Source organism: Cherax quadricarinatus, chromosome 97 (genome assembly GCF_038502225.1).
Source record: "Cherax quadricarinatus isolate ZL_2023a chromosome 97, ASM3850222v1, whole genome shotgun sequence".
NCBI lineage: Eukaryota > Metazoa > Arthropoda > Malacostraca > Decapoda > Parastacidae > Cherax > Cherax quadricarinatus.
In genome coordinates this window covers 733639-758215 of record NC_091388.1, presented here as the reverse complement: position 1 = coordinate 758215, position 24577 = coordinate 733639, and the positions used below count along the sequence as shown (strand labels likewise).

At 44.4% G+C, this 24577-nt stretch overlaps 1 protein-coding gene across 2 annotated transcripts in view; it reads right to left on the bottom strand.

The window, feature by feature from the left end:
* The window catches only part of LOC128704981 (uncharacterized), a 119355-nt gene that overhangs the window by 38271 nt on the left and 56507 nt on the right, over positions 1-24577 (bottom strand). For both annotated transcript variants that reach the window (XM_053800193.2, XM_053800194.2), the window contains exons 4-5: positions 20195-20280; positions 482-715 (exon numbers count right to left, since the gene is read on the bottom strand). In XM_053800193.2, the coding sequence (XP_053656168.1) occupies positions 482-715; positions 20195-20280 (320 nt within the window). The remainder of the gene's footprint in view (positions 1-481; positions 716-20194; positions 20281-24577) is intronic.

Genomic DNA, 24577 nt, shown 5'->3' with positions numbered 1-24577 from the left:
GTCGACTGGTGTGGGTGGTGTCCTGGGGACAAAATTAACCTAATTTACCCGAAATGTTCTGCATTACCAGGGACTTTGTGTATACTGTGTCACCGATGTCTGTTTAAACTGTATTATGTACTGGTAGGAATAAATATTACTGGTTGTAGAGCTAATTAACGTTGGATAACACTTAAATCAAGACGTAGCAAGTGCACAACTGCTCCAACAATGGCAAGGGATGGATTAGTAAGGGATGGATTAGTAAGGGATGGATTACTAAGGGATGGATTAGTAAGGGATGGATTAGTAAGGGATGCATTAGTAAGGAATTGATTAGTAAGGGATGGATTAATAAGGGATGGATTAGTAAGGGATGGATTAGTAAGCCTGTAGACGTCCCTGTTCAGATGGCCCGAAGCTCCAGTGACGGTTCATCATATGTCAGACCCGCTTCACGAGACATTGGTCCCTCTGACGAGTTTTACCATAACTGACCCACCTTGTAGGTGAAGGAGCCGGCAACACAGCAGAAGACGAACATAATGAAGACCTCGATGACGGTGAGACATGCGCTGGCCAACAGGAAGTTATTATCTTGGTCGTAGTTATGTCTGTCCCAGAACTGGTGGTAGTGGCGAGATCTCTGCAGCAACCACCCCGTCAGGAAGTACGTGTTTACCACCACCACGGCCAGGGCTTTAAACAACCACAGCCACGTCAGCACTGGGTTGTACTGTTGGAGAAACAGAGACGCTAATGTTATTGACAAAGTCCACACACTGGGCTTTATTTAAACCACGGTAAGGGTGAGGTGAAAACCCACTAGCAATGGATTCAAACCCCACCCGTTCCCTGGTTTGTTTACAATCGTGTTATTACGATTTCGTGAGTCATGATGGTGGTTTTATCAAGTCATAAGTCAGATCTGCTTGTGACTTAGAAAAACCCACTGACGGGGCAAAACGTTGTCAATAGACGATCGCGTTACAATGCATTGCGTTTTGTTTTCCGTTGTCAGTATTATAAACCGGCCAGTGTGTGGCTAGCCTATTTTGTTTAAGTTACATGGGGAGGACACAAGTGGACTGTTCTACGGGACGATCTGTGGTATGCTGCTACACTATCCTGTTGAGTTACACAGAGGGACGATCTGTGGTATGCTGCTACACTATCCTGTTGAGTTACACAGAGGGACGACCTGTGGTATGCTGCTACACTATCCTGTTGAGTTACACAGAGGGACGACCTGTGGTATGCTGCTACACTATCCTGTTGAGTTACACAGAGGGACGACCTGTGGTATGCTGCTACACTATCCTGTTGAGTTACACAGAGGGACGATCTGTGGTATGCTGCTACACTATCCTGTTGAGTTACACAGAGGGACGATCTGTGGTATGCTGCTACACTATCCTGTTGAGTTACACAGAGGGACGATCTGTGGTATGCTGCTACACTATCCTGTTGAGTTACACAGAGGGACGACCTGTGGTATGCTGCTACACTATCCTGTTGAGTTACACAGAGGGACGACCTGTGGTATGCTGCTACACTATCCTGTTGAGTTACACAGAGGGACGATCTGTGGTATGCTGCTACACTATCCTGTTGAGTTACACAGAGGGACGACCTGTGGTATGCTGCTACACTATCCTGTTGAGTTACACAGAGGGACGATCTGTGGTATGCTGCTACACTATCCTGTTGAGTTACACAGAGGGACGACCTGTGGTATGATGCTACACTATCCTGTTGAGTTACACAGAGGGACGACCTGTGGTATGCTGCTACACTATCCTGTTGAGTTACACAGAGGGACGACCTGTGGTATGCTGCTACACTCTATCCTGTTGAAGAGTTACACAGTGGGACGACCTGTGGTATGCTGCTACACTATCCTGTTGAGTTACGCAGAGGGACGACCTGTGGTATGCTGCTACACTATCCTGTTGAGTTACACAGAGGGACGACCTGTGGTATGCTGCTACACTATCCTACTGAAGAGTTACACAGAGGGACGACCTGTGGTATGCTGCTACACTATCCTACTGAAGAGTTACACAGTGGGACGACCTGTGGTATGCTGGGCAGCCTGGTTCGCAAGCCATGTTTCTTCCCCAGCCTGGGCACGTCAGCCTCAAGCATGCAATCAAGCTATTTAAATCTCCTCCTGTATGTCCTGACCTATCAAGCGACTTTTATATCAATGTTGCACGCATGCCCAGCTTACGTGGCATTCATGGCTGAGTGGATAAGAACGCTGCCTGGGAATCTTGACCGTTCCCAGTAGCAGTATCGAGTCCTGCTGTCTGCGATCTTTCTCTGCATATATCCGCATATATATATATATATATAATATATATATATATATAATATATATATATATAATATATATATATAATATATATATATAATATATATTTTATTTTTTTTTTTATTATCACACCGGCCGATTCCCACCAAGGCAGGGTGGCCCGAAAAAGAAAAACTTTCACCATCATTCACTCCATCACTGTCTTGCCAGAAGGGTGCTTTACACTACAGTTTTTAAACTGCAACATTAACACCCCTCCTTCAGAGTGCAGGCACTGTACTTCCCATCTCCAGGACTCAAGTCCGGCCTGCCGGTTTCCCTGAATCCCTTCATAAATGTTACTTTGCTCACACTCCAACAGCACGTCAAGTATTAAAAACCATTTGTTTCCATTCACTCCTATCAAACACGCTCACGCATGCCTGCTGGAAGTCCAAGCCCCTCGCACACAAAACCTCCTTTACCCCCTCCCTCCAACCCTTCCTTGGCCGACCCCTACCCCGCCTTCCTTCCACTACAGACTGATACACTCTTGAAGTCATTCTGTTTCGCTCCATTCTCTCTACATGTCCGAACCACCTCAACAACCCTTCCTCAGCCCTCTGGACAACAGTTTTGGTAATCCCGCACCTCCTCCTAACTTCCAAACTATGAATTCTCTGCAATATATTCACACCACACATTGCCCTCAGACATGACATCTCCACTGCCTCCAGCCTTCTCCTCGCTGCAACATTCATCACCCACGCTTCACACCCATATATGAGCGTTGGTAAAACTATACTCTCATACATTCCCCTATTTGCCTCCAAGGACAAAGTTCTTTGTCTCCACAGACTCCTAAGTGCACCACTCACTCTTTTTCCCTCATCAATTCTATGATTCACCTCATCTTTCATAGACCCATCCGCTGACACGTCCACTCCCAAATATCTGAATACATTCACCTCCTCCATACTCTCTCCCTCCAATCTGATATTCAATCTTTCATCACCTAATCTTTTTGTTATCCTCATAACCTTACTCTTTCCTGTATTCACCTTTAATTTTCTTCTTTTGCACACCCTACCAAATTCATCCACCAATCTCTGCAACTTCTCTTCAGAATCTCCCAAGAGCACAGTGTCATCAGCAAAGAGCAGCTGTGACAACTCCCACTTTGTGTGTGATTCTTTATCTTTTAACTCCACGCCTCTTGCCAAGACCCTCGCATTTACTTCTCTTACAACCCCATCTATAAATATATTAAACAACCACGGTGACATCACACATCCTTGTCTAAGGCCTACTTTTACTGGGAAAAATTTCCCTCTTTCCTACATACTCTAACTTGAGCCTCACTATCCTCGTAAAAACTCTTCACTGCTTTCAGTAACCTACCTCCTACACCATACACTTGCAACATCTGCCACATTGCCCCCCTATCCACCCTGTCATACGCCTTTTCCAAATCCATAAATGCCACAAAGACCTCTTTAGCCTTATCTAAATACTGTTCACTTATATGTTTCACTGTAAACACCTGGTCCACACATTATATATATATATATATATATATATATATATATATATATATATATATATATATATATATATATATATAATGACCAGAAAGACTGCACAATCATTCCATCGACTATTCTAATCTTTGTTTAATGTATTAACGTTAAATCTTAGCATTTATACACTGAGAAACGTACACATCTAGACGCATATATCCTGTGGCGAAGGTTAGATTAGGAAAGATCCTTCAGGGCACTGGACAAGTGTTGCCGACACTGAAGCTTTCGGTCATCTGACCAAGTCCTTTGGATGGCTTACCAGTTACCTGGAGTTTACCTGGAGAGAGTTCCGGGGGTCAACGCCCTCGCGGCCCGGTCTGTGACCAGGCCTCCTGGTGGATCAGAGCCTGATCAACCAGGCTGTTACTGCTGGCTGCACGCAATCCAACGTACGAGCCACAGCCCGGCTGGTCAGGTACCGGCTTGAAGACTGCCAGGGGTCTATTGGTAATCCCCCTTATGTATGCTGGGAGGCAGTTGAACAGTCTCGGGCCCCTGACACTTATTGTATGGTCTCTTAACATGTTAGTGACACCCCTGCTTTTCATTGGGGGGATGTTGCATCGTCTGCCGAGACTTTTGCTTTCGTTGTGAGTGATTTTCGTGTGCAAGTTCGGTACTAGTCCCTCTAGGATTTTCCAGATGTATATAATCATGTATCTCTCCCTCCTGCGTTCCAGGGAATACAGGTTTAGGAACCTCAAGCGCTCCCAGTAATTGAGGTGTTTTATCTCAGTTATGCACGCCGTGAAGGTTCTCTGTACATTTTCTACGTCAGCAATTTCACCTGCCTTGAAAGGTGCTGTTAGTGTGCAGCAATATTCCAGCCTAGATAGAACAAGTGACCTGAAGAGTGTCATCATGGGCTTGGCATCCATAGTTTTGAAGGTTCTCATTATCCATCCTGTCATTTTTCTAGCAGATGCGATTGATACAATGTTATGGTCCTTGAAATTGAGATCCTCCGACATGATCACTCCCAGGTCTTTGACGTTGGTGTTTCGCTCTATTTTGTGGCCAGAATTTGTTTTGTACTCTGATGAAGATTTAATTTCCTCGTGTTTACCATATCTGAGTAATTGAAATTTCTCATCGTTGAACTTCATATTGTTTTCTGCAGCCCACTGAAAGATTTGGTTGATGTCCGCCTGGAGCCTTGCAGTGTCTGCAATGTCTGCCTGGAGCCTTGCAGTGTCTGCAATGTCTGCCTGGAGCCTTGCAGTGTCTGCAATGTCTGCCTGGAGCCTTGCAGTGTCTGCAATGTCTGCCTGGAGCCTTGCAGTGTCTGCAATGTCTGCCTGGAGCCTTGCAGTGTCTGCAATGTCTGCCTGGAGCCTCGCAGTGTCTGCAATGTCTGCCTGGAGCCTCGCAGTGTCTGCAATGTCTGCCAGGAGCCTCGCAGTGTCTGCAATGTCTGCCTGGAGCCTTGCAGTGTCTGCAATGTCTGCCTGGAGTCTTGCAGTGTCTGCAATGTCTGCCTGGAGTCTCGCAGTGTCTGCAATGGAAGACACTGTCATGCAGATTCGGTTACTGTTGTAACGTTATAATTTTTGCGATAAACGTATAACTCTGGATATTGTAATGAAACGATTGCGAACTAACATACTACTGGCGGGATTAAACTTGCGGTGAGCGTGTTATAAAAATCCCCGCCCGAGATATGGTTTATAAACTTAAAATGTTTGTCAGGAAACAGGAAAAGTGTTTCCTGACGTGGGTCCTAGTCATACGACCCACAGCTGGACCTTTCGGTCATCCGACCGAGGACTTCCGCTGGCTTACCAGTCCACCCCCATTAAAGATTATGGTCCAGACTGAGAGGTCGTTTCTGCCTGACAAATTTACTGACGTTCTTCAATAGAACATTTGAGGCAGTTGACAGTGATAAAGAATATGATATTGTTTGTTTGGATTTTAGTAAAGCCTTCGATAGAGTACCTCACAAGAGACTCTTAAGAAAAGTGGCAGCTCATGGTATAGGAGGTAAAGTTCTAGCATGGATTGAGGCATGGCTTACCAATAGAAAGCAGAGTTACCATTAATGGAGTGAAATCTGAATGGGGATTAGTCACTAGTGGCGTTCCACAAGGATCAGTTTTAGGCCCTCTCTTGTTCATAATTTACATTAATGACCTTGATGAAGGGATTACTAGTGACATGAGTAAGTTTGCTGATGATACAAAGATAGGCCGTATAATTCACTCTGAGGAGGATAGCAATGAACTCCAGGACGATTTGGACAAATTAATGTCTTGGTCTGAAAAATGGCAGATGAAGTTCAATGTGGATAAGTGTAAGGTACTTGCCCTTGGTAATGAAAATAACCCTCGAAGTTATAATCTAGGTGAAGTAGAGCTTGGTCATACAGAATGTGAAAAAGACTTGGGAGTCATGGTAAGCAGAAATCTAAAGCCAAGACAGCAGTGCCTTAGTGTGCGCAACAAGGCCAACAGATTACTTGGATTTATCTCAAGAAGTATAAGTAACAGAAGTCCAAAAGTTATTTTACAGCTCTATACATGTGTTAGGTAAGACACATATGCAACAGTTAGGTATCTTTATTTCGAAACGTTTCGCCTACACAGTAGGCTTCTTCAGTCGAGTACAGAAAAGTTGATAGAAGCAGAAGAGACTTGAAGACGATGTAATCAGTCCATCACCCTTAAAGTTTTGAGGTGGTCAATCACTCAGTCTGGAGAAGGGTATCTTGGTACAGACCTACAATCAACTTCGACTACCTCTACTAGTGAGAACGGCTGCATTTGAGAGGGACCTGACCTCCCAACATCTGAGTTCTACTAGTGACCTACGTCTCACCTCCTGGCGCTATGTAAGGCTCCATCCTGTCACTTCATCTCCATATTGTTTCATACTATGGAACAATGCTCTTCTCCAGACTGAGGGACTGACCACCTCAAAACTTTAAGGGTGATGGACTGATTACATCGTCTTCAAGTCTCTTCTGCTTCTATCAACTTTTCTGTACTCGACTGAAGAAGCCTACTGTGTAGGCGAAACGTTTCGAAATAAAGATACCTAACTGTTGCCTATGTGTCTTATCTAACAACCTGTCGGTATTTTATACCATTTTAATGTTCAGCTCTATACATCACTAGTGAGGCCTCATTTAGATTATGCTGCTCAGTTTTGGTCCCCTTACTACAGGATGGACATAGACTCATTAGAGAACATACAGAGAAGAATGACTAAAATGATTTACTGTGTAAGAAACCTCCCTTATGAAGATAGACTCAAAGCCTTAAATCTCCACTCTCTGGAGAGGCGTAGAATGAGGGGAGATATCACTGAAGTGTATAAGTGGATGACGGGCATAAACACGGGTGATATTAAAGTACTGAGGGTGTCGAACCAGGTAAGAACCAGAAATAAAGGGTTTAATTTAGATAAATTAAGATTTAGAAAGGACATAGGTAAGTACTGGTTTTCTAACAGAGTTGTAGATGCGTGGAACAGTCTTCCCAGTAGGGTGATAGAGGCTAGGATCTTGGGTACCTTTAAGAAAAGATTGGACAAATATATGAGTGGGTGGGGCTGGGTTTGATTAGTGTCGTGGGTACGGGAGTAAATTCTTAGGTAGTTTAGGGTAGTAGTGGCACAAGTACCCCCTTATCTCCCTGGACCATCCGTCCCCAAGCCATTTTTTTTTTTAAATTCACAGGTACTCTTTTAATATGTTGAATAAACTGACATAAAATAAGTAAATTCTTATCTATAATATATAAAATAAGTAAATTCTTATCTATAATATATATAAACTTTAAGAAAAGAATTACTAATTTTTCATTTAATATGTTTATAACTATTATCACCTTATTTTAAATTTTTGCATTTAATAAAACTTTTATCAACATAGGAAACGAAATAACAATGTTACCCCATCAAATGTTACTTTCTGACTTTGAAGAAGAAAACGAAGACGAGAGCTGCAGTAGGGGAGACTTATCTGGTGGTGGGAAGTACAGTACCTGTACTCTGAAGGATGAGTGAGGATGTTACAGTACGGGAGGTGGTAAGTACAGTACCTGTACTCTGAAGGATGAGTGAGGATGTTACAGTACTGGAGGTGGGAAGTACAGTGCCTGTACTCTGAAGGATGAGTGAGGATGTTACAGTACTGGAGGTGGGAAGTACAGTACCTGTACTCTGAAGGATGAGTGAGGATGTTACAGTACTGGAGGTGGGAAGTACAGTACCTGTACTCTGAAGGATGAGTGAGGATGTTACAGTACTGGAGGTGGTAAGTACAGTACCTGTACTCTGAAGGATGAGTGAGGATGTTACAGTACTGGAGGTGGGAAGTACAGTACCTGTACTCTGAAGGATGAGTGAGGATGTTACAGTACTGGAGGTGGTAAGTACAGTACCTGTACTCTGAAGGATGAGTGAGGATGTTACAGTACTGGAGGTGGGAAGTACAGTACCTGTACTCTGAAGGATGAGTGAGGATGTTACAGTACTGGAGGTGGGAAGTACAGTACCTGTACTCTGAAGGATGAGTGAGGATGTTACAGTACTGGGGGTGGTAAGTACAGTGACTGGATTCTGAGAGACTTCTCATAAAGTGAGGTAAGGCTTAGCTAGTTATCCGAGAAAATACAGAATGCAGATGAAGATGCTCCGAAGCCTCGTCTATTCCATCTCGAAATCCATCCACAGAAATCTGACACCATCAACCTACTTGTTTGAACTTATTCAGTCCTAGAAGCTCCAACTGGGGAAAACACACCGTTTGAGGGCCCTTACACCCACCCAAAACACACACACACACTCACCCGAATTGAAGGTAGTTGGAAGGTACTTCTTAATTAATAGATTTACCCTTCAGGGAGGAAGTAGGTAGTTTATACTGTTAGTACACAAATATTAGGATTGTTGAGGCAACTGTAGATAATAATGTAGACCTAGGACCTTAACATAGATAGTAATAGGCCGAAGATGTAGGCAAACACTAGGTTATGTTAGCCAGTAAGAACTGGCAGCCCAAGTTTGAATGCTAGGCATGGGGGTTTGAGACCACAGTGCCCATTCTTCTAAGACTAGACACCATCGGAGCATGGCGGCGCCCCCACCTGTCTTCACATATTAGACCTGGGGAAATCTGGTGGAGGCACCTCGACGTACCGCAGATGACCTCCTCTGTCAGGCCCATACAGTAAGACAAGACCTCCATTTTTTCTTAGGATCCTGGCCAGTATCTGGGGAAAAATTGTGGATGAGTCGTGCTGTGGGCCCTTTGTGCAGCCGGCAGTTCATGGCCAGAATTAAGGCTCCTGGTTGCACGTGGTTCTGAGGGGAAGTTCCACAGGGACTAAAGCTTAGGGAGGTTGAAAACCGAGACACATTCTCCAACACCAAGTAAGTTAGTCCTTTACATGCGCATGTAGGCGAGATTTCTTGCAATATTATGAAAATCTGTCCTATAAGCCACTTGTGAGACTGAGGTACCGACCTCAGGGCTCGGTGTCAACAGAGCTTGCCAGGGTAGACAACTCACATGGAGGCAGTCCAGACAAATTTTCGCAAGTGGTCCTTTGAACCATGATGTGGAATAGCTAAGTTAAAATTAACATAGCTAGGTCACAGGAACCAGTTTAACAGATTTTAGATTTTGCCACCGAAGTGGCTAGTTTATTGTGCACCCTATATCCATCCTGTGGACGGTAGCGCAAGAGCATATGGATACACAAAAGGCCTAGGAACTAGGCCCCAAAGGGTTAACAGGAATACATATGGATTTATATCTACATATCTATAGTTCCCTTATCTGTTACAAGCAAATTTAGGAAATTTGCTTAGTATATCTGGTATCTTATTTTCATTAATAAGATATCTTGACATGTCACATAGGTTATTGTACTGTCTGTCTCTGTATTCCTCAATAAGTGGACAATTAAGCACATAGTGTTCAAGACAGTGACAGTGACCATATGCCTGATCACATAATTTACATTTAGTTTGATCATCATCTGTGTGTCTCCCAAACTGCCAGAAGCACAGTAGGGCCCCACTTATACGGCGGGTTAGGTTCCAGGCTGTCGCCGGAAAGCAGACATCGCTGGAAGGCAGAATGCCATTTTGTTCCATTTATAAATGCATATAAATGCCAAACAACAAGTATACACTAAATTATATTAAGTTAGTAATAGAACTAGGCATTAAAAACACACAAAGTAAAATACATTCACAGTAAATTCATTACTTATCTTAAAGTATTTGTAATCTTAATGTAGGGAGAGAGGCGAGTAGTACTTACTTGTAGGAAGTCAGGTGCAGGTACCCAGGTGTAGGTAGCACTGGCTCCCCGTCTCATACTTAATATACGATATTTAAAACATCCCAGAGAGGTAAAATACACATAGTATTTATTTAGTAGTATTTATTTGTAGGAAGTCAGTGTAGGTAGTTGGTAGGTGTAGCCCGCCTGGGCTACACCTACCGGCTACCTACACTGTGGCCCAAATCCATATTATTAACATCGACATGCCTTGTTCACTGAATTTAATCATTTGTAGCAACTACGTTTAGATGCCATCATAAACGAAGGTAGAAGTAATGAATAATTCATGCCGAAAATTGTAAACAAAAGCGGAGTGAGGGAGTGGCTGGGCCAAACGCAGATTCATACACGTTTTCTCTGATGGCTGAACAGAGAAAACGTAATGTTGTCCCTCCACCCGGGACCACACAGCTCCACAAGTATTATTATCAGAGCATATAAAATATGCAATAAATGCCAGACAACAAGTTTACACTAACTTATATTAAGTTAGCAGTAGAAATAGGCATTAACAACACAATAAAAGGTAAGATACACACAGAGTACACTTATTACTTACCTTAAAATATTAATATTAATGTGTGAGAGGTGAGTGGCAGGGTGTTTATTGAATAAAATCAGAATGGCACACCATCATCCTCTAACTTGGCACTGAAAGCAAGAGGCTTACGACTTCTCTTTTTATTACAGCTAACCTTAGACGCCATCGTCAATGAGAGCCAACTGGTTAACGAAAGAGTAAACGAGAGAGAGAACGAGATACAGAGTTGAGACAGTGTAAGAACACAAACTGAACAGGTAGTGGACGATCACTTGGTCAGGCGAAATAAATGCATATTAATATGTGTCTACTTTTAGTTCATTTGTAAGATTTTGTAAAACATTTACCTCAATTTTCTTTTATTATAATAATTACCTCGCAATACAAATACTCTTACATTGTGTACAAGTTGTACAAGTTAGTTCAGAATAAACAAACAGCAACACACCATTTTTAGAGTGAATGAAGTAAAGGCATACGAAAAGAATATTTTTCTACACTTACCCCCCAGTTTGACTAGAGAAAACGTAATTCTTCCGACACTACCTACACAGCTGCTTTGTAAACAAATCTCATATTTACATAAATTTTTATTCTGTGAGTATATGTATCATGTTTATATGCTATGTAATGGGTTTCATATATAATTTTGAGGAAAATATCATAGATGGATTAATGAAAATGCCTATATTGATGTAAAATAAGACATTTAGTGTGCCAAAGAGTGGTTATTTTTACGTAGTATTGGCGTCATGAGTAGAGAGAGACTTAGCAATTTTAATGTGTACCTGCACACCAGCACAGTGTGTAAGTATATTTAAGTACAGGTACACTTAAGTATAATTATCAGAGTACATATAAAATATGCAGTAACTTTAAAACACTTGAAATTTTGGAAAGTTTCCTGACATAATAGATGAGGCCACGGAAAATGTAAACAAACCGGGTGTGGGGCGCCGTATTTGAAAGACCGCTTGACGTATAGCAAATTTTTGTCATAATTTGACATCGCCGTATTAGCGGAACGCCGTAAGGCGAAACGCCGTAAAGCGGGGCCTTATTGTAACCAAGCCTAAGAAGGGCCACTACAACATCAGTCAGTACTTGTAACCAAGACTAAGCCTGGCCACTACAACATCAGTCAGTGTTCACATTGCACGTTGCTCCATAAACATACTTATCTACATTCATGTTATCATTGTGGGTTATAGATCTACTCAGGCTTCCAACTACATTCCTATAGCAATCATTTTCATTATTTACTTCTCTCCTAATATTATTCCTAATGCTAGACACAGTTATACCAAAGTTATATTCTACATTCTCCTTCTGGGTACTCTTCTTGGCTAACATATCAACTTTATCATGAAGGAGTAATCCAATGTGTGATGGGATCCATACCAATTGTACATTAATTCCTTTGTCCCTGATTTTTGAGTATCTATACCTGGCTTCTCCAATGAGCATGTTATTGGAGTCATTATATGAGTCAAGAGCCTTCAATGATGACATAGAATCAGTAATGATGATAGAGTCAAGCTCAGTGTCATAGGTTAGCTTTAGCGCCATTAGGATTGTAAACAGTTTAGTTTGCAGTGTAGACGCCCAGTTGAACAGAGGTTAAGTTAGCACCCAGGCCAAGAGTTACACAGAGGCTAGGCCAAGCTGACTATACACAGAAGCTGTTATTTGCAGTAATTTACAGGCAGGCTAGAGAAGCTTGTGAATTTAATTATTTACAGTTATTACAAGTAAACCAGAGTAGGAGACTTGTGTGCTAATTGCTTACAGTGGATTTGCAAGGTAGCCACAGTTAGACTAGGCTTGTGCAATATTTACAACAGTTACAGTAGCTAGGACAGATTTAAACTAGTTATTATTTACAGTGAGTTCTAAAGCCAGGTTTAGGCTATGGCACATTAGTTAGGTTAGGATTTACCTTATCCAACCATCCACGTTAGACTGAGTAAGCTGGGCACAGTTAGGCCAAGCTGTTTACACACACTATTTACTGTTTCACAAGTTGAATTGTTGAATTTATTTGTGCTAACCAAGTGATTTTTAATTTGTATACTGCATTTTTGTGTGATTTTCATTGTCTTTGACTCGTTTTAATGTGGGATTTGTAAATTGTACCAGAGATTAGCTTAAGTCCAGTAATTATTTGCTGACATTGTGCAGGAAATTGCTAGGTTAAGATTTCATATTGATACACATTTCGATTGGAATTTGAGAGCTAACACTGTACATTTGAGTCAGAGTAGAGTCAGTATAATAAAGGGAATTGTTGAGCTTGTTGAGGAGCCTTGAGACTCATTCATTCTTGCCTAACACCGTGACGTGCTGTGGGGTGGGCTGAGTAAAGTACAATTAGTGTCGCACTCCTAATTAAATCTCGACAATGGCAGATGAGAGCTCAACAGAGTCTGGTTCTGTGTCAGCAAAATTAAAACGATCAGTGGCTGCATACAAAGGGCATCTGAACAGAACACGCAACAGGTGCAAGGCTACTAGCCAACGCAGTAAAGTAGACTGCGATGATTTGCAAGACTGCTTGAAGCGTTTGGGGAAAAAATGGGAAGCCTATGAACGAGGATTCTCAGCATATGAGCTAGAGGCTATTGAGGATGGTGAATCCCAGGATAGTCTTCGGCAAGCTCACGACGAATTCACTAAGGATGATGTAGACTGTCACCAGGAGATTAATACGTGCAGAGATCAGTTAAGCACATTAAAGGCTAGTAAGCCAAGTGAGGTGATGAATACCGGGGGTACCCCGAGCAGCCACACGCCTGTTAATATGTTGCCCAGATTGCCCCAATTGAATTTACCAACGTTTGACGGAACCCTAACAGAGTACATTGCTTTCTGGGATCAGTTTAAAGCCCAGATAGATGACTGAAACGATTTGGCAGATGCTGTCAAATTGCAGTATTTGCGATCACAGCTCGAAGATAAAGCCCTAGACTTGGTCTGGCACTACCAGATTACTGACACTAATTTCCAACATGCCAAAGACCAGTTAAAGGACATGTTTGGCAATACTGAAGAGATAAAGGTGGCCATACTTTATCGGTTGTTGGATCTAGAGGCTTGCCGACATGACCGTCAAAGCCTAGAGAAGTTCTGCATTGAAATTATGAACTTGACAAATAGTTTCAGAGATTTACACGATGAGGATGATTCAAAAAGGGTCCTTAGTCAGGTGATTCAGAGGAAACTGGCTAGCACTACAGTACACGAGTTGCATTTGAAATATCGGACAAACTAGTTCATGATACAACAAATTGTTGAAGGGTTGGGTGATCTCGTATCTCACCTGAGCGTAGGTTAGGGGGAGAAATAGCCCACCAAGGTGAAGTCGATCGACTTCCCCACACATTCGAGAGAGAAAGCTAAAGCACCACCTACTAGGGTCAGCACTTATTGTGCCCAGGACGAGTCCTCCACCCACAGGGCCAAGGGAGAAGTCACTAAGATGGCCAGTATGAGACAGTGCGTGTTTTGTGAGGGAGAACACGCTAGTTCAGGGTGCTCGAGCTTCACCACCTATAACCGACGGGTTCAACGACTAAGGGAGTTGAGACTCTGTTTCAAGTGTTGTGGAGAACATTTTGCCAGGGACTGTAATGCCCAACTCAATGAGTGTTGGGGCTGCCGAAAAGGTAAGCACCACAGTGCACTGTGTCCTAATGACACCAGATCAGCACAAGCTAAGGAGAGCAAGGACAGGCCTGAAGTAGTGGTGAATGTGGTGAGTGTGGCACCGGGGGGTTGTTCTGGTGAGCAGTTTCAAGGTTCGGTGGCCTTGCCCACCATAATGGCGGTGGTTACGAATGGGAAGAAGTCTGAAACAACCCATTTGTTCTTCGACACTGGGGCACAAAGATCCTTTATAACATAGAGTCTAGCAACTTAGTTGAAGTTGAAGACAGGTGGTAAGGTTGACATGAAGGTGCAAGGGTTTGGTGGGCAGGTCCCACGGAGGTCTTATCCAGTTGTCAATGTGACGGTCACATTAGCTGGGCATCAACGGGAAATTTCAGCCTTGATAGTGAAGAGGCTGCCCAATATCATTACCACTAAGGAACTGGCTGCAGCAGTCAAACGTCTGTGGGAGTTGGGTGTGAAGCTGGTGGAGCTAGACATTGCTACAGACAACGTTAGTAATGTAGGAATCTTGGAAGGAGGAGATTACAAAGACGAGTTCGTGTCAACGAGAAGGGTTATCACGAAGGGTATTGGCCTGTACAGGACTCCAGTGGGGTACATCGTAGGAGTCAGGGTACCGGCTCACTTCCCTGCGCCCCCGGGAAAGGAGGGCTCCAGTACTACAGCGACTGAGGCTGTACTGGTGATGCAGATTGGTCTGCACGAAGATCTACCAGAGTCGCAAGTCGACATAGCCGACAGTGATCCAGTCCATAAACTATGGGACCTGGATGTAGTAGGGATTAAGGGTGACCAGCCACCCCCCGAACACGAAGAGACGTATCAAGATTACTTGAACCATGTGCAGTTCAAGGACGGACAGTACTGGGTGCAACTCCCATGGAAACCGCTACACCCAACGCTGCCCACTAATTTCAAGAAGGCACGGGGTCAGTTGAATTCATTGATGAACAGCCTGACCAAGAAGGGTCTGGTGGGGAAATACGATGACATTATTAAGGAACAGCTGGCCCTCGGGTTCATTGAGAAAGTACCCAATGCCAGCCCTGGGGAAAACACCCATTATCTTCCACACATGGCAGTCACCAAGGAATCAGTAACCACTCCCATCAGAGTGGTCTTCAACTGCAGCTCACAGGCGAGTCCCCGAGAGCCATCGTTGAACGACTGTCTGCTCACAGGGGCCTCCCTGACGCAGAAATTAGAAGATGTGTTGTTGAGATTCAGGACAGAACCGTATGCCTATGCAGCAGATATCAGCAAAGCCTTCCTATGGATTGGGTTGCAGCCACAAGATAGGGACTACACGAGGTTCTTGTGGTTGGCTAACAGGGAGGTGCCCGAGCAAGGGTATGATACAGATTCACGGCGGTGTTGTTTGGCGCCACTAGTTCACCATTCCTATTGCAGGCCACCATAGACTACCACCTTGCAAACTGTAACAGCCCACTAAAAGAATTACTGAAGACCCTATTTTAAGGAAACAACAAGGTACACCTCAGATGAGAGGCTGTTGATGGGCATTTACCGAGAATCTAATCAGGAGATGCTCTCAGCTAACATGCCCTTGAGAGAATGGGTAACAAACAATCCAACGTTGCGAGGCACGGTGGAACGTGACTATGCTGGCTACTCAGTACCTGAGGTAACATCGGTGTTGGGACTGGAGTGGGAACTCAAGGAAGACAGACTTAGGTTAAAGAGGAAACCTGATGGGAAAGGGAAGCTGACCAGGAGGTCCTTGCTGAGCAAAGTACAGACTGCCTTCGACCCTTTGGGTTTGTTGACACCCATCACTATTTGAGGGAGGATGCTAGTGCAACAGACCTGGGAGCTGAACCTAGGTTGGGACGATCCACTGCCAGAAACAGTCTGCCAGGAGTGGGATCTGGTTAGCAAAGCTCTAGCCGAATTGCATGAGTTCACCTTCCCCAGGTCCCTCGTGTGCAACGGGCAAGACTATGACTTGCATGTCTTCTGTGATGCCTCCTCCAGGGCCTATGGGGGCAGTAGCATACTTGGTGGCCAGGGACCAGGTCAATCTGGCCACCAGCCGTGTGCGGGTGACACCCCTGAAGGATTGCTCAATCCCAAAGCTAGAGCTCACGGCGATGTTGCTGGGAGCAAGACTGGGGATGTAAAGGAGGTGTTGCATAACCTGAGGGCGACACACACCTATGTATGGACAGACTCGGAGGTGGCCTTACAGTGGGTCCAGAACGACAGGTCCAAGCTCCCCTATGTCAAGAACCGGGTAAAGGAGATATGGGAGCTACAGTCAATGTCGACAATTCTGTATGTACCTACAGATCAAAACCCAGCCGACCTGATAAGCCGAGGGGTGACGCACATAAAGCTGAGTAAGAGCGAGATTTGGTTCAAAGGCCCAGACTGGTTACCAGCAAAGGAGTGCTGGCTGGAGCAGAAATTCGGGGAAACAACCAGCAGCATAGTACATTTTGTTGGGGAACCCGATGCAGTATTATTTGACCCCAGACGCTACTCCTCTTGGAGGAAACTTACAGGAGTCACAGAAATGGTATTTCGATTTGTGAGGAAGCTGCATGACAAGGTAAGCCGGGGTCGACAGTTCTTTCTCGTGGTCCCAGAGAATATTGGTTATGGCAGTACCAAAGGGAGAGGTTCCCGGGAGCTCTGGAGCTACTGGCAGCAGGGCAGCAGGATATCATGTCAGGTCTTGTGCCCGACGGCGACTCAGGGAACAGTAAATTTGTCCACTCATTGGGATTGTTCCTAGATCATGCTGGGCTGATAAGATGCAGGGGAAGACTACAAAACTCTGAGTTCAGTTATGGGGCCAAACATCTCGTGTTACTGGGAAAGGAGGGGTGGGTGCCAGAGTTATTGATACATGATGCTCATCAGAGGACCATGCATGGTGGGTTTGGAGATACCCTTACCAGTCTTCGTCAGAACTTCTGGGTACTGAAGGGCCGAGCTGCCATCAAAAAGGTGATAGAGTTGCACTGTCTGCCGGTGGTACGATGGGAGGACCCTACCGTACCCAGGTCCCCCACCGCTGCCTCAGGAGTGGGTACATAGTGACAGGCCCTTTGAGACTGTGGGAATAGACTATAATGGGGCTATCACGTTGAAGAACCCAGGAGACGAAAGTATATGTCTGCTTGTATACTTGTGCCACTACTCGAGCCATGCATTTGGAGTTGGTGGAAGATATGTCAACAGAGACTTTCGTGAAGTTGTTCAGGAGGTTTACAGCCAGATTCTCGTGCCCGCAATTGATTATCTCGGATAATGGGACGAGCTTCAGAGCGGCCGATAAAGTTTTCAGGAATCTTAGGGACAACAGAGAAGTACGGGAATATCTGAAGAGGACAGAGTGTGAGTGGAGGTTCGTAGTTCCCAGAGCACCTTGGCAAGGGGGATTCTATGAATGCATGGTGGGCACAGTCAAAAGGTGCATTCGAAGGTCTTGTACAGCAAGAGAGTGAGCATTGATGAATTGAGGACAGTGTTAGTTGAGATAGAGGCAAGAGTCAATAACAGGCCTCTGACCTATGTGCAAAATGGGATTGACGAGCAGGAAGCTCTCACCCCCAATCACATGCTGTTTGGAAGGAGGATTGAGCCCTTCCCCTCAATTTTGAGCCAGTCTTCCAAGGAGCAGGATTATTATGGGCCAGATGGCCCCCCTATCAATGAAGAACTGTGCAGGAGTCACAACAGACTGGTGAACATCCTGGACAAATGGAACCAGGTGTGGCGCAGGGATTACTTGACAGCCCTGCGAGAACATTTCTATGGTGCAGACCCCGAGGCAAATAAAATGACGCTGAGTGAAGGGGACCTGGTGCTAGTAGAATCCGAGGCACCCAGGGCATACTGGCCTCTAGGCCTGGTGGTGTCGACCCAGCCAGATAAGGCTGGGCGATTGAGAATGGTGAAGGTGAGAATGAATGGTGTCGGGACCATAAGGCCCATAAACAGGCTTTTGCCTCTCGAGGTCCACACGGTGGGACCGGGACAGGAGAAGTTATACCAGAGGTTGACCGAACAGAGCTCCCGGACGACCCGTCGAATGGCGCTCAAGTCCAGGACCCACTGGGAGGGCCTGCGGGAGGCAGACTTGATCTATACTTAGCGCCTATCTTCGCCGGCAGGAGGATGTTGGAACTTATTCGGTCCTAAAAGTCCCAACGGGGAAAAACACACCGTTTGAGGGCCCTTACACCCACCCAAACCACACGCACACTCACCCAAGTTGGCGAAGGTGGTTGGAAGGTACTTCTTAATTGATAGATTTACCCTTCAGGGAAGAAGTAGGTAGCTTATACTGTTAGTGCACTAATATTAGGATTATTGAGGCAACTGTAGATAATAATAATGTAGACCTAAGACCTTAACATAGGTAGTAATAGGCCGATAATGTAGGCAAACACTAGGTTATGTTAGCCAGTGAGAACTGGCAGCCCAAGTTTGAATGCTGGGCATGGGGGTTTGAGACCACAGTGCCCTTTCTTCTAAGACTAGACACCATCTGAGCAACAAGTGCCATGATCAGCAGGCGGCACCCACACGTGTCTTCACATATTAGACCTGGGGAAATCTGGTGGAGGCACCTCAATGTACCGCAGATGTCCTCCTCCGTCAGGCCCATACAGTAAGACAAGACCTCCAATTTTTCTTAGGATCCTGGCCAGTATCTGGGGAAAAATTGTGGGCGAGTCGTGCTGTGGGCTCTTTGTGCAGCCGGCAGTTCATGACCAGAATTAAGGCTCCCGGTTGCACGTGGTTCTGAGGGGAAGTTCCACAGGGACTAAAGCTTAGGGAGGTTGAAGACCGAGACACATTCTCCAACACCAAGTAAGTTATTCCTTTACATGTGCATGCAGGCGAGATTTCTTGCAATATCAGTCATTTGTGAAAATCTGTCCTATAAGCCACTTGTGAGGCTGAGGTACCGACCTCAGGGCTCGGCGTCAACAGAGCTTGCCAGGGTAGGCGACTCACATGGAGGCAGTCCAGACAAATTTTCGCACTACTCGTATATTTATGTTTCATAAAAATCTTTCAATGGAAACTCAGTATGTAAACAACACATAGAAGGAACACAGTGTAAACTATTATGTTTGAGATTTTTTTTTGAGTGGAAAATGCAAACCGTATAAACAAAAAAACATCCCCACGTTAAGAAAATGTCCAAGAAAGAAAATTGAGAATATTTATCGGTGTTGAGGATCAAAGAAAAAATTTTTTCCATATATTTTCATAATGTGGGTCACATTAGCACGAAAATACCAGAAATGCTATGAAACTCGAGAGACTATTGAGACGATAATTGGAAAAGGATGGCCTCATATATAATTATTATTACATTCAATGGTAGAGCTTGACTAGGATAAGATAAATATCTTGCATCAACAGCCTCTCACTATTATCATGGCTATCACTTATGGGGCTTTATGGTTGTTGGATCAGGAACAATTAATATCTTACAACTTATTCCCCTCATCTACAACTCTACTGCCAAACTGGTACTTCCCTATTTCCTCTGTAATTCTGAATTTCTCCAACTTAAATCCACAAAATCTATTAAGATATAGGTAATACTTATGTGCAGCTCAGTTACCATTAATAAATATCGTGAATTCTATACGAGTACCATTGGAGACAAACACAGGAGGTTCGTTGAGCGATTTTTGATCCCCTTCTGGGATCCTCTGCAGCAGAAGAGGATCCTGGAAAGGGGATGGAAATATACAGATCACTCTCATGTTTTTTTCATGTGGGTTATTACTGACAAGCAGATCCACTAAGGATAATTAACTGGGTAAATGTCATACCTTGCACAAGCCGACCATCAGGAGGCAAGCGAAGACGAGACACACGACACCTTCACCGATACCCACGTTGACTCGTAAATTGTGATCTGAAAGGTGAAGTCAAGCTTAGTACTTGATCAAGAACAAGAAGCTTCAATCCGTGTGTTGAACAACACATAGATAACCCGTACATAGGAGAGAGGAGCTTATTACCATGACTTTTTGGTCCGACTTGGACCATTTGCAAAGTGTGACTTTGTAAATGGTTTGAGTCTGACCGAAACGTCGTCGTAAGCTCCGTGATCTGAACACTTCACGATGGTCCCGGTTTGAGGAATCTTATGAACACAAAGAAGGAGCACTGCAGCAGGCTTACTGGCCTGCTGTAATGCTAGACAGGTCCAAGTCGCGTACTGGCCTAAGTTAATCACGTCCAGTTAGTGCTAGGATAATATATACTGATGCTAGGATATACTTTAATTGTAATATCTTAGTGCTGGGAAAATATACTTCATTGAATATATATTAATGACATGATAATATATCTTAATGCTAGGATTAACATGGTGTTAGCATAGCAAATGTTAATTCTAATATATTTAAGTGCTAGAATAATATAGCTTAGTGCTAGGGAAATATATCTTAGTGTTAGGATAATGTAAGTGCTAGTATTATATATCTTAGTGTTAGGATAATGTAAGTGCTAGTATTATATATCTTAGTGTTAGGATAATGTAAGTGCTAGTATTATATATCTTAGTGTTAGGATAATGTAAGTGCTAGTATTATATATCTTAGTGTTAGGATAATGTAAATGCTAGTATTATATATCTTTGTGCTAGGATAACATACCTTCATGGTTATAACTGGATCTTCCTAGTACTGGGTCTTCCTAGTACTGTGTTTTCCTAGTACAGGGTCTTCCTAGTACTGAGTCTAGTACTGGGTCTTCCTAGTACTGTGTCTTCCTAGTACAGGGTCTTCCTAGTACTGAGTCTAGTACTGGGTCTTCCTAGTACTGAGTCTAGTACTGGGTCTTCCTAGTACTGAGTCTAGTACTGGGTCTTCCTAGTACTGAGTCTAGTACTGGGTCTTCCTAGTACTGAGTCTAGTACTGGGTTTTCCTAGTACTGAGTCTAGTACTGAATCTAGTACTGGGTCTTCCTAGTACTGAGTCTAGTACTGGATTTTCCTAGTACTGAGTTTAGTACTGGGTCTTCCTAGTACTGAGTCTAGTACTGGATCTTCCTAGTACTGAGTCTAGTACTGGGTCTTCCTAGTACTGAGTCTAGTACTGGGTTTTCCTAGTACTGGGTTTTGTACTGGGTCTTCCTAGTACTGAGTCTAGTAATGGGTCTTTCTAGTACTGAGTCTAATACTGGGTCTTCCTAGTACTGAGTCTAGTACTGGGTCTTCTTAGTACTGAGTCTAGTACTGGGTCTTCCTAGTACTGAGTCTAATACTGGGTCTTCCTAGTACTGAGTCTAATACTGGGTCTTCCTAGTACTGAGTCTAATACTGGGTCTTCCTAGTACTGAGTCTAGTACTGAGTCTAATACTGGGTCTTCCTAGTACTGAGTCTAGTACTGGGTCTTCCTAGTACTGAGTCTAGTACTGGGTCTTCTTAGTACTGAGTCTAGTACTGGGTCTTCCTAGTACTGAGCCTAGTACTGGGTCTTCCTAGTACTGAGTCTAGTACTGGGTCTTCCTAGTACTGAGTCTAATACTGTGGCTTCCTAGTACTGAGTCTAATACTGAGTCTTCCTAGTACTGAGTCTAATACTGAGTCTTCCTAGTACTGAGTCTAGTACTGGGTCTTCCTAGTACTGAGTCTAGTACTGGGTCTTCCTAGTACTGAGTCTAGTACTGGGTCTTCCTAGTACTGAGTCTAATACTGGGTCTTCCTAGTACTGAGTCTAGTACTGAGTCTAATACTGGGTCTTCCTAGTACTGAGTCTAGTACTGGGTCTTCCTAGTACTGAGTCTAGTACTGGGTCTTCCTAGTACTGAGTCTAGTACTGGGTCTTCCTAGTACTGAGTCTAATACTGGGTCTTCCTAGTACTGAGTCTAGTACTGGGTCTTCCTAGTACTGAGTCTAGTACTGGGTCTTCCTAGTGCTGAGTCTTCCTAGTACTGAGTCTAATACTGGGTCTTCCTAGTACTGAGCCTAGTACTGGGTCTTCCTAGTACTGAGTCTAGTACTGGGTCTTCCTAGTACTGAGTCTAGTACTGGGTCTTCCTAGTACTGAGTCTAATACTGGGTCTTCCTAGTACTGAGTCTAGTACTGGGTCTTCCTAGTACTGAGTCTAGTACTGGGTCTTCCTAGTACTGACCCTAGTACTGGGTCTTCCTAGTAATGAGTCTAGTACTGGATGTGATATATAGTTCAAAAAACCGATAAGTTGAAGATTGAGACACTTATGCAGCATATGGGAATCTTTATTGAGGAAACGTTTCGCCACACAGTGGCTCCATCAGTCCAATACAAACCAGAAAGGTGTAAGGAGAGGAGGAGTTTGAGGTAATCAGTCCCTCAGCCTGAAGTCGATGTGTTCAGTCAATCAATCTTGTAGAAAGTACAACATAGGGCCGTAGACGTGGCTTATATACTGTAGTGAGGTGAGGTGAAGCAGCAGGAGGCGGCGTCATAGTGGTACTATCCACTAGTCGAAGTAGTGAGGTGAGGTGAAGCAGGAGGCGGCGGCGTCATAGTGGTACCATCCACTAGTCGAAGTAGTGAGGTGAGGTGAAGCAGGAGGCGGCGGCGTCATAGTGGTACCATCCACTAGTCGAAGTAGTGAGGTGAGATGAAGCAGGAGGAGGCGGGGTCATAGTGGTACCATCCACTAGTCGAAGTAGTGAGGTGAGGTGAAGCAGGAGGAGGCGGGGTCATAGTGGTACCATCCACTAGTCGAAGTAGTGAGGTGAGGTGAAGCAGGAGGCGGCGGCGTCATAGTGGTACCATCCACAAGTCGAAGTAGTGAGGTGAGGTGAAGCAGGAGGAGGCGGCGTCATAGTGGTACCATCCACTAGTCGAAGTAGTGAGGTGAGGTGAAGCAGGAGGAGGCGGCGTCATAGTGGTACCATCCACTAGTCGAAGTAGTGAGGTGAGGTGAAGCAGGAGGAGGCGGCGTCATAGTGGTACCATCCACTAGTCGAAGTAGTGAGGTGAGGTGAAGCAGGAGGAGGCGGCGTCATAGTGGTACCATCCACTATGACGCCGCCTCCTCCTGCTTCACCTCACCTCACTGCAGTATATAAGCCACGTCTACGACCCCATGCTGTACATTCTACAAGATTGATGGACTGAACACATCGACTCCAGGCTGAGGGACTGATTACCTCAAACTCCTCCTCTCCTTACGCCTTTCTACTTTGTATTGGACTAATGAAGCCACTGTGTGGCGAAACGTTTCCTTATAAAAGGTTCCCATATGTTGTATAAGTGTTTCAATCTTCAACTAGTACTGGGTTTTCCTAGTACTGAGTCAAGTACTGGATTTTCCTAGTATTGGGTCTAGTAATGGGTCTTCCTAGTACTGCGTCTTCCTAGTACTGCGTCTTCCTAGTACTGGGTCTTCCTAATACTGGGTCTTCCTAGTACTGGGTCTTCCTAGTGCTGCATCTTCCTAGTACTGGGTCTTCCTAGTACTGGGTCTTCCTAGTACTGCATCTTCCTAGTATTGGGTCTTCCTAGTACTGGGTCTTCCTAGTACTGCGTCTTCCTAGTACTGCGTCTTCCTAGTACTGGGTCTTCCTAGTACTGCGTCTTCCTAGTACTGGGTCTTCCTAGTACTGGGTCTTCCTAGTACTGGGTCTTCCTAGTACAGGGTCTTCCTAGTACTGGGTCTTCCTAATACAATAACAAGTGGCTGAACTTTTAAATTATAATACCTTAAAAAAACGAATAAAGAAAACGGATAAATACAAAATATATATATATAAAAAACGAGAAATAAGTATGTAACCGAGAAGAATGTCGTAATACAAGATAAAAATTGTATGACGCTTTACGTCACCTAGTTGCTGAGTCCCGTAGCTCGATCGTTAGCGCACTCACCTCACACACTGAGGTCCGGGGTTCGAATATCCTCCGGTACTGCTGGAAAACATTAGGGACGTGTTTCCATAAGACACCTGCTGTCTATGTTCACTCATCAGTTTAAAATGGGTACGTGAGAGTTAGTGGACTGGTGTGGGTGGCATCCTGGGTGTTAGTGGACTGGTGTGTGTGGCATCCTGGGTGTTAGTGGACTGGTGTGTGTGGCATCCTGGGTGTTAGTGGACTGGTGTGGGTCACATCCTGCGTGTTAGTGGACTGGTGTGGGTCACACCCTGCATGTTAGTGGACTGGTGTGGGTCACATCCTGGGTGTTAGAGGACTGGTATGGGTCACATCCTG